The 16415-nt window shown below is 47.7% G+C and overlaps 1 protein-coding gene and 1 pseudogene across 1 annotated transcript in view; one reads left to right on the forward strand and one right to left on the reverse strand.

Moving 5' to 3' along the window:
• Positions 1-1414: 1414 nt before the first annotated feature.
• On the reverse strand, positions 1415-1891 carry LOC146797069 (U1 small nuclear ribonucleoprotein C-like; annotated as a pseudogene).
• Positions 1892-6576: 4685 nt separating this feature from the next.
• LOC146797070 (uncharacterized) overlaps positions 6577-16415 on the forward strand; it is a 46975-nt gene continuing 37136 nt past the window's right edge. Inside the window, exons 1-2 of the mRNA XM_085630297.1 lie at positions 6577-6626; positions 14862-15020. Coding sequence (XP_085486423.1) covers positions 6577-6626; positions 14862-15020 — 209 coding nt within the window. The remainder of the gene's footprint in view (positions 6627-14861; positions 15021-16415) is intronic.

The following is a 16415-nucleotide window of genomic DNA, read 5'->3' on the forward strand; positions in this document are numbered from 1 at the left end:
GCGTCCCCCTGCTGATGAGTTGCCACATCTCGCACCCCATCCTGCTAAACCCGGGTCAGACGCTATTATTATCTCTGGTTTCTCCTCTGTCATTACCTGCTTCGGCATTCTTGAGCCAACATGATAGTACCATCTTTGAATCCGGGTCCAAAGATAGCATTTGAGAGTGAGACTGGGTGGTTTTCAACATTCTCGCTTTGAGTCTTCGCAGTGCCTAGTAATGCAGGGGACCCGGGTAGATTGCCTGGATTGTCAAAGACAGGAGACACAGTATCCTTGCTAAGGACCTTAAGGAGAACTCTTTTTTCCCTAATATCTTCCTCAACTCCTTGCGAAGCTTCCTCAGCTTCTCCCCTGGTAACTTCACTTCCGCCTGTAATGTGTTTCCAATAAAGCCCAGAAACTGTGTTTCCTGGCTCGGTACCAGGAAAGATTTATTCCTGTTTATGACAAAACCTAGGTGCTCTAATAAGTTTATGGTGAGCTCTTTATTGTGGGAAACAACTTCCCTGGACTGAGTTATTAGCAGAATATCATCCAGGTGTATGATTAATCTTACCCCCTTGCTCTGAGCCAACCCGCTACAGGTCGAAGCACCTTGGTGAAACACCAAGGGCCAGAGGATAGCCCAAAAGGGAGACTGCAAAACGGCCAAAGTTTGCCCATCCAAGTAAATTGGAGGAATTGCTGAGGCTAATATTATACAAGTTTAAAGTGCATTTAACACATTATCAATTGCGTTTGCAATAGTCTAAAGTAACAACAGTATTCGTACTAATGTGTCCACCCTTAAAACGAATGAATCTGGAATCCTATATGGAGTTCTGAAGCACAAATAAAGAAACTGAGGAAGTGCTAACATCTTAAACATTGCTGCCTTGTCCAGTAAGGAGAATGGCAGCGACTGCCAGTGTGTAACGTCTCAGTCTAACTTTTTTAGGTGGGGAGCCAGGTTCGCCTCATAATGCAAATCCAAGTCCCTAGAGATCCATATCCCTAAGTATTTTTTTTTATTCACTGTGTTTTTATATATTTTTAAACAACATATATCTAAGTATACAGCCACAGTTCAAAACAAATTCCTATCATTGTTGCAAAAAAAATTGGAAAATGTATCAACCTGAATAAAAAAAAATACCAGACACATCAGGGTGATGTAAAATAAACACCTGTTAAAAACTGCCGGGGCAAGATGTAGGAAGGGGCGGCAAGGTGTAGGTGGCTTCCACCAACTCCACTGTGGCAATTCCCTTCAAAGATGCAACAGCGGTTGTACAGATGAGGGGGGAGACTTGCCATACATCAGTTCCACAGCTCTCAAGAAGTCCTTAACTGTGACAAACTCTCCTGTCAAGAAGTCATCTTGCAGCACTGACAGCAAACGAAAACAGAAATGAGGTGGAACTTTGTGACTTTATCTTTCGGGACTGGCCATTCTCGGTCTGGCTTGGAGCATCATAGGCTGTGAAGGAGGCCGCATTATATGAGGCCTGGTATCATCTGCATGTCCCCTCCCGTTGGCAGCCGCATTCCTGGTCCCGGTCCGACTTGCATCATCCGATGTGGAGGCGGCCCCATCATTGATATCATTGGCGGACCTGCCATAGGGGGTGCTGACATCATCCCAGGTGGTAAACTCTCGAAGATTTGGTGGTGGTATTATAATACTTCTTGCAGGGGGAGGGCCGGTGAAGGTAGTCGGTGGGATCTTTCCTTGTTGGAAGGCAGCGGTTGTTTTATCGATGAGGCTCTGCGCTTGCTCCTCCATCTATTTCTGGTAGTAATCCTTCACGTTTTCCTTATGCTCTCTGCCACTGCAGTGAGTCTTCCTCATCGGCGGCGAGTCATGGGTGAGGTAGGTATTGCAGTAATCACAGTAAAATTTGGGCATGGCTTCATTTCTCCCGAAATCCTGGGCTGCGCTCCATGGATCACTATGCTCTCTCCAGCACCTAAGAGTCGCCGTCGGAATATAAAGTATTCAAAACGACTCCTTTCCACCCTCAACAGCAGGATAAGTGTCTCCTGATCCCACTCTCCCACCAGAAATAATAAGGATTTTTCCCAATGGATAGTGAACCCAGAGACCTCTCCAAGAGTGTGGAATATATTTTGCAGTCTGTGTATTGCCAAAGCCGCTTGTGTCTGGTAAAGCAAAATGTCATCCACATATAACGGTATGCTTTTCTCTCATCCAGACCCCCCCGACGCCAGACCCAGATCTGTGCGTTCACCCTCACCCATTCTGCAAATCCCTCTATCCCAATGCAAAGAACATCTGCAAGAGAGGGCATTCCTGCCGCGTGCCCCTGTGCATGCAGAATACTACTGAGGAATACCCGTACCCTTGCTTTTGACCTATCATGGTGTAATTTGATCCATCTCCTATTTTTAGGGCCAAAGCCCATTTTGCCCAAACCCCAAAATGGTACGTCCACTCAAGGCATTATTGGCATCCAACAAAGCTAATACTCATCCCACAGGTGAGGCTGCCCCCACCTCCAGGTTATTTTGGAGCCGTCTCAAGTTTAACGCGGTCGACTGCCCCAGCATAAACTCGTTTTGATCGGGGTGCACCATTCGGGTCACAAGCGCCAGCATTTTAGCCAGGATTTTGATATCAGTGTTGAGTAAGGATATTGGCTGGTAGGAATCACACCTATCTTGGGGCTTACCGGCTTTGGGAATAAGAGTTACTGTCGCAGATTGCATATCTGCTGGGAGTTATGAACGTCTCTATGTTCATTGAAGGGCTGAAGTGCACCTCAAGGTTTCTGGCTGAAGATACTTCGGTGATGATGTTGGTTAGATGGGGATAGGGTAGTGGTAGGTGTGGCGGGAAATTTGATAGTTTTAATTTTGGATTAATTTATCATAAGGTGAATTAATTTTCATCCGGTGGTGAATGGCTGTGAGGCAGTTTGAAACTTGTGCCAGGAGGTGAGGAGCAAAGGCATCATCTTTGTAGAAATGATAACAAGGTTGAAGGAAGGAATGATATAATGAAGGGATGAGGTTTACAGTGAGAAGAGTAAGGGTGTGAGGATGGAGAGAAAGGGCACCTAGAGACTGATAAGGAAGAGTGAGACAGACAGGAGAAAACTGGTTGACAGACAGTCTGTGGTCTACAGATTTGAATAGAAGAGTGGAGAGGTTGACAGTATCAGGTACCACAGAGAAACCAAAGAGTATGATAACAGAAGAGAAGTGATTGTGGTGGGCAGGGGTTGCGAGGTTACATACATTAGAACTATCACATTTCTGTGAAGTGTAATGCCCTGCTAGATTAAAAGAGGTCTAGCAAGTTGTGAGCAGAGATGAAGGGGGTAGCCAATTAAAAATCATCCGTTGAAGAATTTTTGAGAAAATGAAGTAGATAGGGTCTGGAGGGGTCAGTGCTGTTTTTCTTTAATAGGTGCATGACCAAGGTAGATTTGAAGCAATCAGTATCCATGCCTTCATGGTTGAGAAGGGCTTTGAGTGTCAGCGCACTTGGCATTGCTACTTTACGGTGTCACGTTCATTCCCTCCCTCTCCCCCATAGAGGTCGATTTAGCCCCTTGTATTAGGTCAAGGGGTTTAACCAAGACCGAGGTTAAGGGGAAAAGAGGGTGAGGGAATGGACAGAGAGACACTTCCATGGGTTGGTAGTTGGAAGAGCTAGACAGGATTTTTAGGCACAGCTCCTTGAGTGAGATTTATTAAGGACAGGTCTCCACCTGAGGTGCGAGAACACAGATTCCTAAGAGATCACAACACAGGAGTGATGTAAGAGCTATAACTATCAAAGTTTGGGACTCACCTGGTGCAAGTAGCTGGTATGCTGTAACTATTCCTGGTGTACCCTGAAACCAACACAGGGGCCAGAGATGAAGACCACTTCAGCACCTGGTAGGGGGGAGACTGGATGGGAACTCAACATAAGGGTAATGAGGTAGATAACAAGGCATTCCAGGAAGAGGGTACAGGGAAACCAAGGGAAGTGAACTGGGGAAAAACAAACAAGTGAAGAAACAAGTCAAGCTGGGTGCAAACTAATAGGAGTAGTGAGGAGTCACAACAACCACTGTTGCCAGACAAGGGAGCTCGAGGTAAGTCAGAGTTAAGTACTCTATCTGCCACTATTGACCTGGAAGTGCGTTTGGTTGTGCTGAGGCTGCGACTCTGGGACAGTAGTTTTACATGTGAAACAGTGTCATTTGCATTGTCCTGTGTGCCACCTTTTACGCTTGCCTTCTTCCTCTGTCTCGAGACTGACTTTGAGGCAGGAAGGCAGATGTGGTTTGTTAATTTAGGAGCCAAATGGGTTGAACGGTGCACATAAAGGTTTGTAGACAGACTTGAGAGTGGAAACTTGCGGAGCAGGAGATGTGTGCGAGAAGGCAGAAATTGCGACCTTGGGCGTGGGGATTGTGGGAGAAATATAGGATGAAGTAGGAGGTCTTGTAGGAGGGTTACTTGGCTCATTATGATACCCAAGACCTTTGAGGATAAGTATGAGGCAAATTATCAATTTAGAGAGGAAAATGTGAACAATGTAGGAGGGAGAGAGAAAAGTAGTTTTCTAAGGACACATCTTTATGCCTGGGAAGATAGGAAGCATACATACTAGGTCTTCATAGATGCTTTGCAGATGTGAGGATGGATGTGTGCACAGTATGGCATACTTATCGTCCTCATAATCTCCACTAGTCGGGGTAAAATTTTGTTGCGGGAGAGTGAATGTCTCCTTTTTTTCAGAGCTTTGCTATTAGGGGTAATCCAAGACTGTGAATGTGGGGCAGCAGGGACCACGCTTCAACTATCTTGCAGGGCCATTTTCAAGTCACTAACATATGGCGCATAATAATTCACTTCTGATGAAGATAGCAGACTGTGGCGACGTTGAACTGATTGTCTGCTATTTTAGATATATTGCTTCTCGCACTACAGCACAGTGCAGACCTCCACATCAAATTCCACACCTCAGTGCCCTCATTCTGGGACTGGCAACATATTATCTGCACTCTAGAAGTTCTAGAACCAATGGACCTCAAGGAAGTATAGAGAGCCTTGTGGGGTCTCATTCTGCAGGACCACTTACTCAAGGATCTCTAAGTGCAATTCATTTGTAGGCAAAATGTTACATGTTATAGAAAAACAGATGGACGGTCTTAATATAGATATTAACAGTGAAAGATGGGATTTTATTTGTAGCTCAATTATTTGTAGCCCTATGGACCTTAACTTCGTATACGTCCAACAGAGGATATTGGACACAAGTGTGAATGGCTAAGCTGATGATAAATGTCTGATGTATGTTAAGGGTGTTGTCAAGAAGGGGTTCCCTTTTTCATATGTTGTGGAGTTGTACAAAGGCTGAGGCATTCTGAAAAGATATGTGTGACGCAGTTAGCTTGGATTGTGGGAGGGATCATTCCACCTTTACATTCCATAGTAGTTTTGAATGATATCCCCAACAATTTGAATTTTTACCTCTGACTTTGGTTGAATAGGTGTGGCCTCGGTGGGTGCAGACAGGCCAGTATTAAAAGTCTGGAAGTTGAGTAAAATCCTAATTCATCACGATTGCTTACTAGTGTCCACATTTGATGCAGTTCAGAGAAAAAACATAACTAAGTATGAAGATGTATGGACCATCTTTAATGAATTGCATGATGGGTAACCTAAAGATGTTTTTGTCCTTGTCTGCCTTGTATAGCCCTTTTACTCTTTTATATATTAATCTAGGCATTTATGTAGTTTCTGATGTGACATCGTTTTTAAATTTTTGGCAGGTTTTATTTTAACATTAATCGCTTTTAATTTTCCTTTGACCACGTTTTCTTGTGCTCACTGTACTTGAACCTAGTTTAAAAAAATCTCATACAAAAAGTTTGGGTTCTACTGCGTATTCCCTTCCCCTATAATTATAGAGGAAATCATTATATTACTTCCTATGGGGAGTATATTATTGACAGAGATGTGGACTTCCCCCAAAAGGGCAGAGTAGGTGTATGGAGTATGCATTATAAAATGATGAAATCAACTAGGGTCTGGACTCGTATAACATGTAAATGTATGTAAATGTATGTGTCTTGTAAAGCGCACTGCTGCCCTGAGGCATCGTGGCGCTGTAGACCGCTGGGGAACCCGTCCTGGCTATCCCTGTGAGATGGTCCCTCCTGGGTATCTCCAAGGTGAAACCAGGCATCCCCGGCGAATGTGGGGGGCCGTTGTGGAGATGAGGCAAGCTAATGCCCAGAGTTGCCGAGTGTGTTCCTGGTTAGAGTAGGTACCGAGGCGAGAATTATCGAGTCCGTTTTGACCCTGGTCCACGACCCTGCCGCGTCGGGAATTGAACCCTGGTCCCTGGCCGATTCTCTGCTTGCGGATCTGCCGCCTCTAACCAGTGAGCCACACCTCTCCATAGCATTGCCTATTTGATGTTCCCAAATGGCATTATCGGGATGGGTGTTTGGCTTCACCAAGTGGGACCTTGATTCAAAAGGGTTGTAGTCAGCTGGTGAGGGATATCTACATCTTTCCTAAATAATGTGATATTTCCATTTTGTCTTTTTTCATGAATTAGACACCATGGAGCCTGTTATCCCAGAATACAGTGGTGATTCAAGTGTCACCAAACCGTGAGTATTCCTCTTTGGCAACCTATACTAAATGTAGTACCTCAGGACGTCACGGGCACGGTACCCTCTGTGCACACCATTTTTTGTTTTAAACATACTTTATTGGCGTTTACAGAAGGTTCCAGAAACCAACAATGCATCATATTTATCATTGATCAGGATAATAATTAGCTGGACTATGATACATACAACTCAGTAGCAACACAAAACAAAGGAACACAGGTCCTCACTGCAATCAAGAGTCCTCCCTCCTCCCCCTGCAAACCAATCGACAGGAGTTATTTGTGTTTATTTCTTGGGCTGCTACATATATCTTCAATCTCTAAGTCAAACTCCCTCCCCTCAACTAACCCCCACCCTTCCCTCCCTCCAGGCGGGTCACTTATGTACAAATAACACGTTTGTGATAAGCTTCTGCTTCAAGCTTTGTTTCACGATTGTCTGAGGTATTACTTTAGGAACCCTCGGTCAATGAGGGCGGAAATGTACTTGGGTTGCTGTCTAACTCCCTGGGTCTATAAGTTGGTCGGGGGTGTGAAGGGCCTAGACTACTCCCACCAGGGGTTCTCCTACCGATTCCTCATCTTCAGCATCATCTGGAGTCCGGAGTAGTACTACTAAGGTTTCCCATGCTCTTGCTGCTTCCAGCACCTTCTCACTTCCCGTTTGTTTTGCTATTTGCATCCTAATTATTCCTTCACATTCTGCCCTCTTAATGAGTTCTTTCTTCCATCTGGCTATAGTTGGCCCTTGTTTTGCTTTCCAGTGCATGGCTATATCTCTTTTAGCTAGTACTAAGCCCATATCTAGAAATGTACTCGTGATTTTGTTTTTAGTCGTGTGCGGATACCAATGTAACAGGCAGTACCCCTGAGACGCCTCGACTTCCCTGTCAGTAATATCTGCCAACAGCGTAGTTACCTTTTTCCCAGAAACTACCCAGGTGCGGGCAGCCCCAGTGCATATGTTTGAAATCTGCTCCTTCCCTGTTGCATCGCGGGCAAGCCGCTGCTTGGGACTGAAAATATTTATTAATCTTCTCCGGGGTAATGTATGCCCTGTGTAGGATATAAAAATTGGCCAATTGGAATCTGGCATTCCTGGTGCTCTTCCAAGCCCTCTCAACTGACTCCCCCAGGTTTTCTCTGGAATACCCTCAACAAGGTCCGCCACCCACTTCAGTCGCAATTCCGTTAAGGGCAGCAGTGTTTCCCGCATTATTCACGGTATAAACATGTGACCTCCTTAAAAGCTCCTGCCGCCATTACCAGGTACTGGCATCCCAGTGACGTCCGTGGCTTGGTGAGTCCCTCTCCCCAGTGATTTTGTATGGCCGCGGTGAGGACGGAGTGCAACAGAAAGTCTCCCCTGGGTAAGTCATATCGATCTTTCACTCTTAAGGTCACGGAGTCCTCTCTCGGCTCCTCCATCCCCCTGATGCAACTCGCCACCCACTTGGTGAGCCCCTGTAGCTGTGCTAAAAGGTAGTAGGCCTCAAAGTCAGGCACCGCCAATCCTCCCTCTGCACTCGGACGCATGAGGACGCTATGTGCCACTCTTCGCCTGCCATTTCCCCACAGAAACCCTTTGATCATCGACTTAAGTTGGGTGAAGTACCTGGTTGGTATCCAGACGGGCAGGGTCCTAAAGTAATACAGCAATCTCTGCACAGTTAGCATCTTAAGTAGAGCTACCTGGCCGGCCACTGACAATGGTAAAGAGCCCCAGAAGTAAAAATTACTTTTTGTACCTCTAATGGCTCTCCCTATGTTACCCTCCAGGATGTCTTCCTGAGTGTGGTATACCTGGGTACCTAAGTACATCAAGCTCCTATCCTCCCATCTTACTCCTTCAGTCTTTTGTGGGCCTATCCTACCCTCCATCACTGGGAATAAACAAGACTTTTAACAGTTTACCTTCTTCCCTGCTACTCCACCTAGCGCCTGTCACAATTATTTCGTGCCCCGAAGCGCCTCCCCCGACTCTGCCAAGAACATCAGTAGGTTATCTGCGTAAAGTGCAATGTGGTGGATCTGCCCACAAACATTAAGTCCCTGATAGTATTGACCTGTTCTAGCCCTAGCTGCAAACGGCTCCAGGGCGAATAAAAGAGGGCACCCCTGTCGCATTCCCTGTCCTATTCTACAGGAGTCCGATATTAGCCCACCTGTTTTAACTCTAGCAGTAGAGGTGGAATATAAGAGAGCCGTCCAGTCCACAAACCTATCTCCCAGCCCAACCTTCCGCATCACTTGGAATAAATACGGCCACTCCAGGCTATCAAATGCCTTCTCTATGTCCACTGAAAAGACCGTTGCCACGTCTTTCCTATGTGAATCTGCCTCCAGTACTCGCCAGAGGCGTCGGACATTAAGGGCTGTGTTTCTGGAGGGTATAAACCCGAACTGGTCTATGTGTATTAGGGTTGTCATGCGTGGAAGCAAGCGAGTGGCCAGTATACGACTCAGGATTTTGTAGTCCAGGTTAAGCATGGAGAGCGGGCGGTATGCTACTCTATCCCAGGGTGGTTTCCCCGGTTTAAGCAGCGGTACGATAATCGCCTCCCTGGTCGAGATAGGCAGGTGCCCCACCTGCCTTGCCTCATTGTACAGCTTCCCCAGTCTGGGGGCCAGCAAGTCAATGTCTGCTAGGTAGAATTCAATGGGTAGGCCATCTGTCCCCGGTGTTTTATTTCTTGCCATATTTTTAATAGCTCCTCTCACTTCCCCTATTTTTACACCCGTCCCATGATATCCGTGAGTTCCTCATCCAAGACTGGTAGTTTTACATCTCCTATGAACTCGTCTATGCCCTCTTCTACTGGAGATAATCTACTTTTGGACAAATCGGTATAGTAATCTAGAAACAGGGTATTGATACCCTGTTGGTCGTACCACACTTCTCCATTCTGCTCTCTAATCTCCAATATGACAGAACCCCTCCTGGCTGGATTGGCCAACCAAGCCAAAAGAACTCCCGACTTATCCCTTTCCATGTGGGCTCGGGTTATATATTTTTTGTAGTCGAAACAGCGAAGGCGCTCCACCGGCACGGCCACAGCTTCTCTAGCCTCCAAGAGATCTCCCTGCTGATCAGAGTTCTAGCTCTCTTAGGCGCTGGTCCGCCCTCTGTATGTCCTGTAGTAGGGTCTTCTGCGTTCCCACCATCCCTGATATACGCATCCCACTCTACCAAGGAACTCGATGCTGAGTTAGCGTTGTCTTGGAAATAGTGTTCAATGGCTGTGCCTATCTCTCCATGGAACACCTGGTCCTCTAAGGCCTCGGGTCTCAGGCACCATGTCGGTATTTTGGGCCTCGCACGAGACCACTGCAATCTTAATAGCTCTGGGTTGTGGTCAGGTATCGTCCGAGTGAGGTGTTCACTACTGGGCACTCCTTCATGTACGTCAGAGGAGCACAATATGGCATCCAGGCGAACATGGATTTCATGCAGTGCCGCGAAGGAGGAGTAATCCCGGATTCCCGGGTGTTGGGCTCTGCAGGAATCCACCAATCTCCACCTCAGTTGCCAGTGCTGCTGTGTTTCTGCTATTTTATGTGTGGGGGCATCAGGCAGTGGCGGATGGGAACAATCCAGGGCAACATCAGAAATACAAATAAAGTCCCCTCCTAATAGTACCGAACCTGTAAGAATAGAGGCCAATTTCCCAGAGAGGTGTGAAAAAAAGGTTGGCTGCTCCGAGTTAGGTGCATAGATACTACCCAAACTTATATCCCTACCATCCAACCTCCCGGAAACCACCACATATCTGCCATCAGGGTCTATAATTTGTTTAGTGCATTGAAAGGGTACTCCCACCCATACCCAGATCAGGACCCCCTCCCCCGCACAAATGCCGAGTAATTGGTATAGAATGCTTGACCTCTCCAATGACGCTGCAATGCTGCTCCTTCATTTGCCATAATGTGGGTCTCCTGGAGCAGTGCAATCTGGCCCCCCCCCTACGGATCAAATATGTATGGATTTTATGACGCCTTACCATTGAGTGCATCCCCCGTACATTCAACATAATACATTTTAAATCTAGTGAGGGTCCCATTGCATGAGTTAAACCGCGCCTCTGCTAGATTCTGCCATTGTGACACGCCTGTCTCCAACTAACATCTCGGTAACCAAATAAAACCCCCAACTCCCCCTCCCCAGGACAGGCACTGAAGAACTAGTTCCCGTCCAAACTTTACCTAAACTCGCAAAGTTCACTAGTGGTTACAGGGGTGATGAGCTTATAGTTCTGGACCAAGATCCCTACCGCTGCCCCCCCAATACCTGCAGCAGTGTCTTCACCCCGGACCAGACATCTAGGGTCTCACGCCGCCACCAAGCTAGCAGCGGGGTCCATTATTCGCCCTCTCAGTTCAACACTGCATCACTCCTCCGCAGGTTACAGTGTGGTATACCCAACCATATCCATCAGACAATATCGTCCGCCATCTGGGATGTGCTCTCTGGCAGATCTGTCTCCGAGGAGTCATTTTTGACTGGGAGCTGGAGAACCTTCGGATCTTTCCACGTCCATTCCGCTTTTACTTGAGATGGGGCTGGAGCCCTGTTGACTATGTTTCGCTACTTCCTGTAGCACTCTGCAACGTTCCAGGCTGAGTTCCCTAGGAGATGGAGCCCTGGATCCTGTTTTATTGCCGCAAGGACTCTGTTGAGATGTGTTCAATGGAGAATTGCGATGCTCCAGAGGCCTCCACGTGTCCAGCCATTCCCAGGCCTCTTGAGGTGTAGTGAAGAATCGAGGGCCCCCAGTATCCACCACTCGGAGCTGCGCAGGGAACAGCATTACATACGGCAATAGTAGCTGGTGGAGATTCTTTTTAACGGCTAAGAAGGATGCTCTGTTTCGTTGAACTTCCCTGGTGAAGTCCGGAAAGATCATTACTGCATTGTATTCGATCTGCAGCCCTTGTTTTTGGCGAGCTTGTTGTAGAATATGGTCTCTGTCCCTAAAATGCAGTAGGTGTGCTACTATCGGGCGAGGAGAGGCCCTAGGTCTAGGCGGTCTTGCCGGGACTCTATGGGCTCTTTCCAGTGCATAAAAGGATCACAGTCCCTCTGGGACTACTTCTGCTCGGAGCCAATCTTCCAAAAAGCGCACTATGTTCGCACCCTCCGCTTTTTCCGGCACTCCGATGACTCGGATATTATTCCTGCAGGATCTTCACTCACTATCTTCGGCCAGCACTTCCACCACTTTGACTTTAGTTTCCAGGTTCGTTAGTGACTTCTGCATCGCAGTCACCTTCTCAGGGAGACCGCCAAGTTCCTTCTCCAAATCACATGGTCCTTGAGCTTCCGATGATCATCCTTTAACAGGCTTAAGTATGTGCCTATCACATCTATTTTCTCCTACAGGGCCTCTCGGGACGCTGTGATTGCCTGCATAATATCCATCAGCGTTGGTTTCCTGGGAGTCAAGCTGTTTCCCTTTCCAGCACCTCGTCATCATCGTCGGTCTGGGCGCCTGGGGCTTCTACAATGTGGACTGTATATCCTCTCTTCTTTTGGGTTCTCCCCATTTTCCCGGGTGGATTCTAGCTTCATTCTCTATCTCCGGGCAGCCTGTATCGCAATAGAGGTCAGTTCCATTATAGAGCAGTAGGTGTTCGACTTTATTGTGCCACTGGCATCCTCGCAGCTGCCGTCCCTGCTGAAGCCACAGTACTCACTCCGGAAAACTACCTCCTCGTTGCCGGCTGTGATCGTTGGAAGCACCTAGGTCACGCTCCGATGTGCGTGCATATGGCTGCTGCTGACTGGGCGATTCCGGTTGCGGATGGACCTAGTGAAGTCCCACGACTCGATCTCTGCACGATTATTCCTTAGGGCAACGAGCTTTCTGGGTGTCAGGAAGGCCCTCTTCTTTGCAGCTTTCCTGCTCCGCCTGTGCCCCTGCCCCTCATTATGTCAGCCGCCTACTAGGTGCGCATGGCCTCCCTTATGCTGCGGCCACTTCCTGCATCAAATCGATTTCGCTATAGGCCACCCATCAGGCCTTTCTCCCTTGGTTCTAGGCCCTCAGTTCCTATCGATCAACACCGCGGGCCTGCCCCAGCAGCTTTGGGTCCGTGCACTGTTGGTGGCCTCTGTGATAGATACCAGGGCTTTTATTGCCGGTCACTACTGCCCAGGTATGGCTGCTGGGATGACTAACTCCTGCGTGGGCTTGCACTGTGTGCGGGGCCTCCTCATTCCCACCTGGGAAGCAGCGTCACCTCTATAATGGTCCTCAGGTGGTGAGTCTCTCCGCACTGGGTATTCGCTGGGCTCACCTGGTCCTCAAAGCGTGCGCCGCAGCTGTGTCCTGTTCCACTCACTTCGGTCCGCAGGGTCTGATTGCGATGCTCTATGGCGCGGTCGCCATCTTTCCACCACCTCCGTCGCGCTTCTCAGTTCTGACTTCAGAGTGCAGAGGCAACCAGGCTCGGAACCACCAATGAGCTCAGGGTCCTTTATCTTCACGCCGTGCAGGGCTCTGCTGCAGGTCTAGTTGCTCTTCTATGCCAGGGGACTGCCGCTCTCCTAATAGCCCATACTGCACATGCTGGGCAGCCTAAGGCGCGGGCGCCGGTGTGCAGGCCTTCTCCATAGGGTGAACTGCTCTTCCGCTCTGGCGCCGATACTCTGACGACAGGCCACGTCAGTAACAGAGGTCGAGCTGTGGCCCGGGCGCCATCTTGCCACCGATTCCACTCTGCCAGCCCGCTCCGATCTCTGCGAGTTTTGACTCTTCTGAAGGCGGTATGAGGTTCGCCTCCTATCGCTTCAAACTCTCGAGGGTCTCCGGTCTGCAGAACTATTATTGTATCTGCGACTGAGGCTCAGGATATGTGATTGTGGGGAAAGCGGCGGACGGAGCTCCGCAGCCCGCATCCGCTCACATCGGCTTCAAGCCACGCCCCCACCCACTGTGCACACCATGTGTGACGAATTCCACCAAAGAACCAGTAACCTCTAGTTTGTCCCTGGGGATCGAGTGAAACTATGTGCCTGCTGCGTTTAGGCTAAATCCATATTATTCCTACTGCTCTCAGCCATCATGTCTAAACAATCATTGGCCTTATTCGGAGCTATTTTATTTTCATCTTGTGCCTTCTCATTGGTCTGTTGTTAAACAGATTGTTTTACTCTTTTCCTCAAGCTCCTTCAATTAGACCGTTGAGTATCCTTGTGGGTTCAATGTTAAGCATGCAGTCCCTTTCCTCAAGCTCCTTGACGTGGACTGTTGGGGTCCCATGATCTCCCTGCCAGTCGCCTCTGGTGTCGGGGGGAAGGGAAGGGAAAAAAAATAACTTGCCTGAAAGCCCACCTCATCTCCGCTCTTCTGGCTCCGCTGCAGGCACAGGCTCCCAGACGGTCCTACGGCCAATCCTGATCTACTCTCACAACATGAGAGCAGCAGCAGGATTGGCTGAGCACCCTCGATTGGCTCTCCCAGGGAGACTAGGAGCCTGCTGTCTCCAACCGGGCAACGCAGCTGGGTTGGAGACAGCTTTAGTGCGCATGACGGTTTGGCCGGCCTGAGACGCCCAGCCAAACCGTAATGCACACTGATAACAGTGCCCACCACTCCCCCTCAGTGCCTGTCATCTTCTGGCCCCACCCCAAAGACTCCACGGTAGCAGAAAAATAAAAAGATAATAAACATGCATTATTATCATTTTATTTTTCAGCTGCTGCTGATGGCAGGGTGGGGGGAGGGGGGCGCTCCTCCGCATAGCGAAAGAGCCGCCCCTGCTCCCTGCCCATTTTGTGAGCTCCTTCGCTTGGGCCTGACCATATCCCGGTGGTAAACATGTAGTCCCCGTCTGTTCCCTCAAACTCCTTCATTTGGACTCTGGGATATCATCATGCATCCACTGATAAAGATCCTGTTCTTTTTCATGACCTCCTTCTTTTGGACCATTGAGTCTATTTGTACATGAAGTAGTACATATGAGGACCTGCTCCTTTCTTTAATCTCCTTCCCATGGACCCTTGGGCCTCATCATAGGTTCAGTGGTACATGCTGTTCGTGGTTTTTTTCTTTTTTGCATGTTTGAGTCTCCTCATCGGTCCAGTGCTAAGCGTGTTGTACCTGCTCCTGCCTTCGTTTCCCTCACTTGTACTCCTGGCTTTATCCGTAGATCCACCAGTAAACATGTTGTCCCAATCTGTTTTCCTGAGGAGCCAGAATCTCATGTCCCTCATTTGTTTCTGCTTCTGTAGTGGTCAATATACTCAGCAAAGCTGGATCCTTGAAGCTGAAGACACCAAGAGGAGGCAACGGCAGGAAATCAAAGACCTGCAGGAAGCCCTGGAGAAAGTAGACGAGGAGAACATACAGCTGCTCGGAGAAAATGCCAGCCTAAAGGCACAGAATAAGAGGTGAGGTGCAGGCATCAATAGCAGAATGCTTTCAAAGGTTTCGTTTAGACACAGCAGAAAAACGAGTTACAGACAAGCAGTGAGTGCAGGGGGTGAGTGAGGATCATGAAATGAAGCGGTTAATCAGAGTCATGCATTAGAGAGATAAAGACATGCACTAGAGCAGGGTTCTCCAACGAGTAGCTCGGGGGCTGCTGGTGGCTCTCCAGGTATCTGCGAGTAGCTCCCGTATGTGTAGCTCAACCTGGTAAATGCGATTATACAGTAGATACTTTATTTAGGCATACACGCCATAAAGGTTTTCCCATCTTCATTATCCATACAATGATAAAACATACAGCAGTTAAAATTTAGGAGCTTATATCATGGTTAAAAGTTTTTTAAAAGAACGCAGCTTTACGTCCTAAGGGTAAAAAGGCACGGAGCCGTCTAAAAAGTTAAGGTCCAATGTAAAATAATTAGCAAGTTCCAGACTTTTGCACTATACTCTTAGTGGCCCCATTGTATTCTTAGAAGTTGGCAACTGCCCAACGACAAGGATGGCAACATGTATCCTAGGTAAATAAAATACATGTGTTAAGAGCGTATCCTAAGGGTCAGTAAACACTGGGCCGGTTAAAAGGTAAAAACTATAAAATGTACACTCAATAGACATCTACTAAAATTAGCGACTTCTGTACTTTTTTCCTGATGTCCCATAGGTGTCCAAAGAATTTGTCGACAGCACAGGTGAGCAGAGGTCTAGCATCAGATCTTAAAATTCGCAGGGCTTTTGCATGGTTGCGAGATCCCATCTGCTTACAGATAGGTTTTAGCCAATTTGCTCTTGGAAGTGCGTTTGCCGGGCAAACAAACATTAAATGGACAACGGACTCGATAGATATTTTGCAGCCAAGACAAGTCCGAGATGTTGATGGATTGCTGTGCCATCTGCCTGTAAATTCGTTCAGGGGGAGTGTGCAGCACCTAAACTGGATGTAAAGTTTCCTATCGGTTGGTACTTGTATAATGTCTAGGTAGCTCTCCAAGGAACTAATCACTTTGTAATCCATTAATTCAGATGTTAACCTCACTGAGACATATTATCAAGCTCAGCTTGCACTACCCAATACCAATATCGTGATTTTACTTGGCCTTTTGAGGGAAATGATGGAGGGTCAGTATTTTCCCAAATTCCCTGTAACCCAATGTCAACTAGTAGTTTCCTCACATTGTTGAACCAGCTTATTTTGTTAAATTTATCCAGGTGGCTGACTTCCATGAGGGTATGAGCATATGGGAGAAATTCGGAAGTTGCCTTAATTCTTATCCAAAATAACAGTGGGCGAAGCTTGGCTTCGTCAGCTATAGATTTCCTTCCCAAGTTATGTTATGTTATGTTATTTGAATTTATTC

Source organism: Triturus cristatus, chromosome 10 (genome assembly GCF_964204655.1).
Source record: "Triturus cristatus chromosome 10, aTriCri1.1, whole genome shotgun sequence".
In the NCBI taxonomy this organism is placed as follows: Eukaryota; Metazoa; Chordata; class Amphibia; order Caudata; family Salamandridae; genus Triturus; species Triturus cristatus.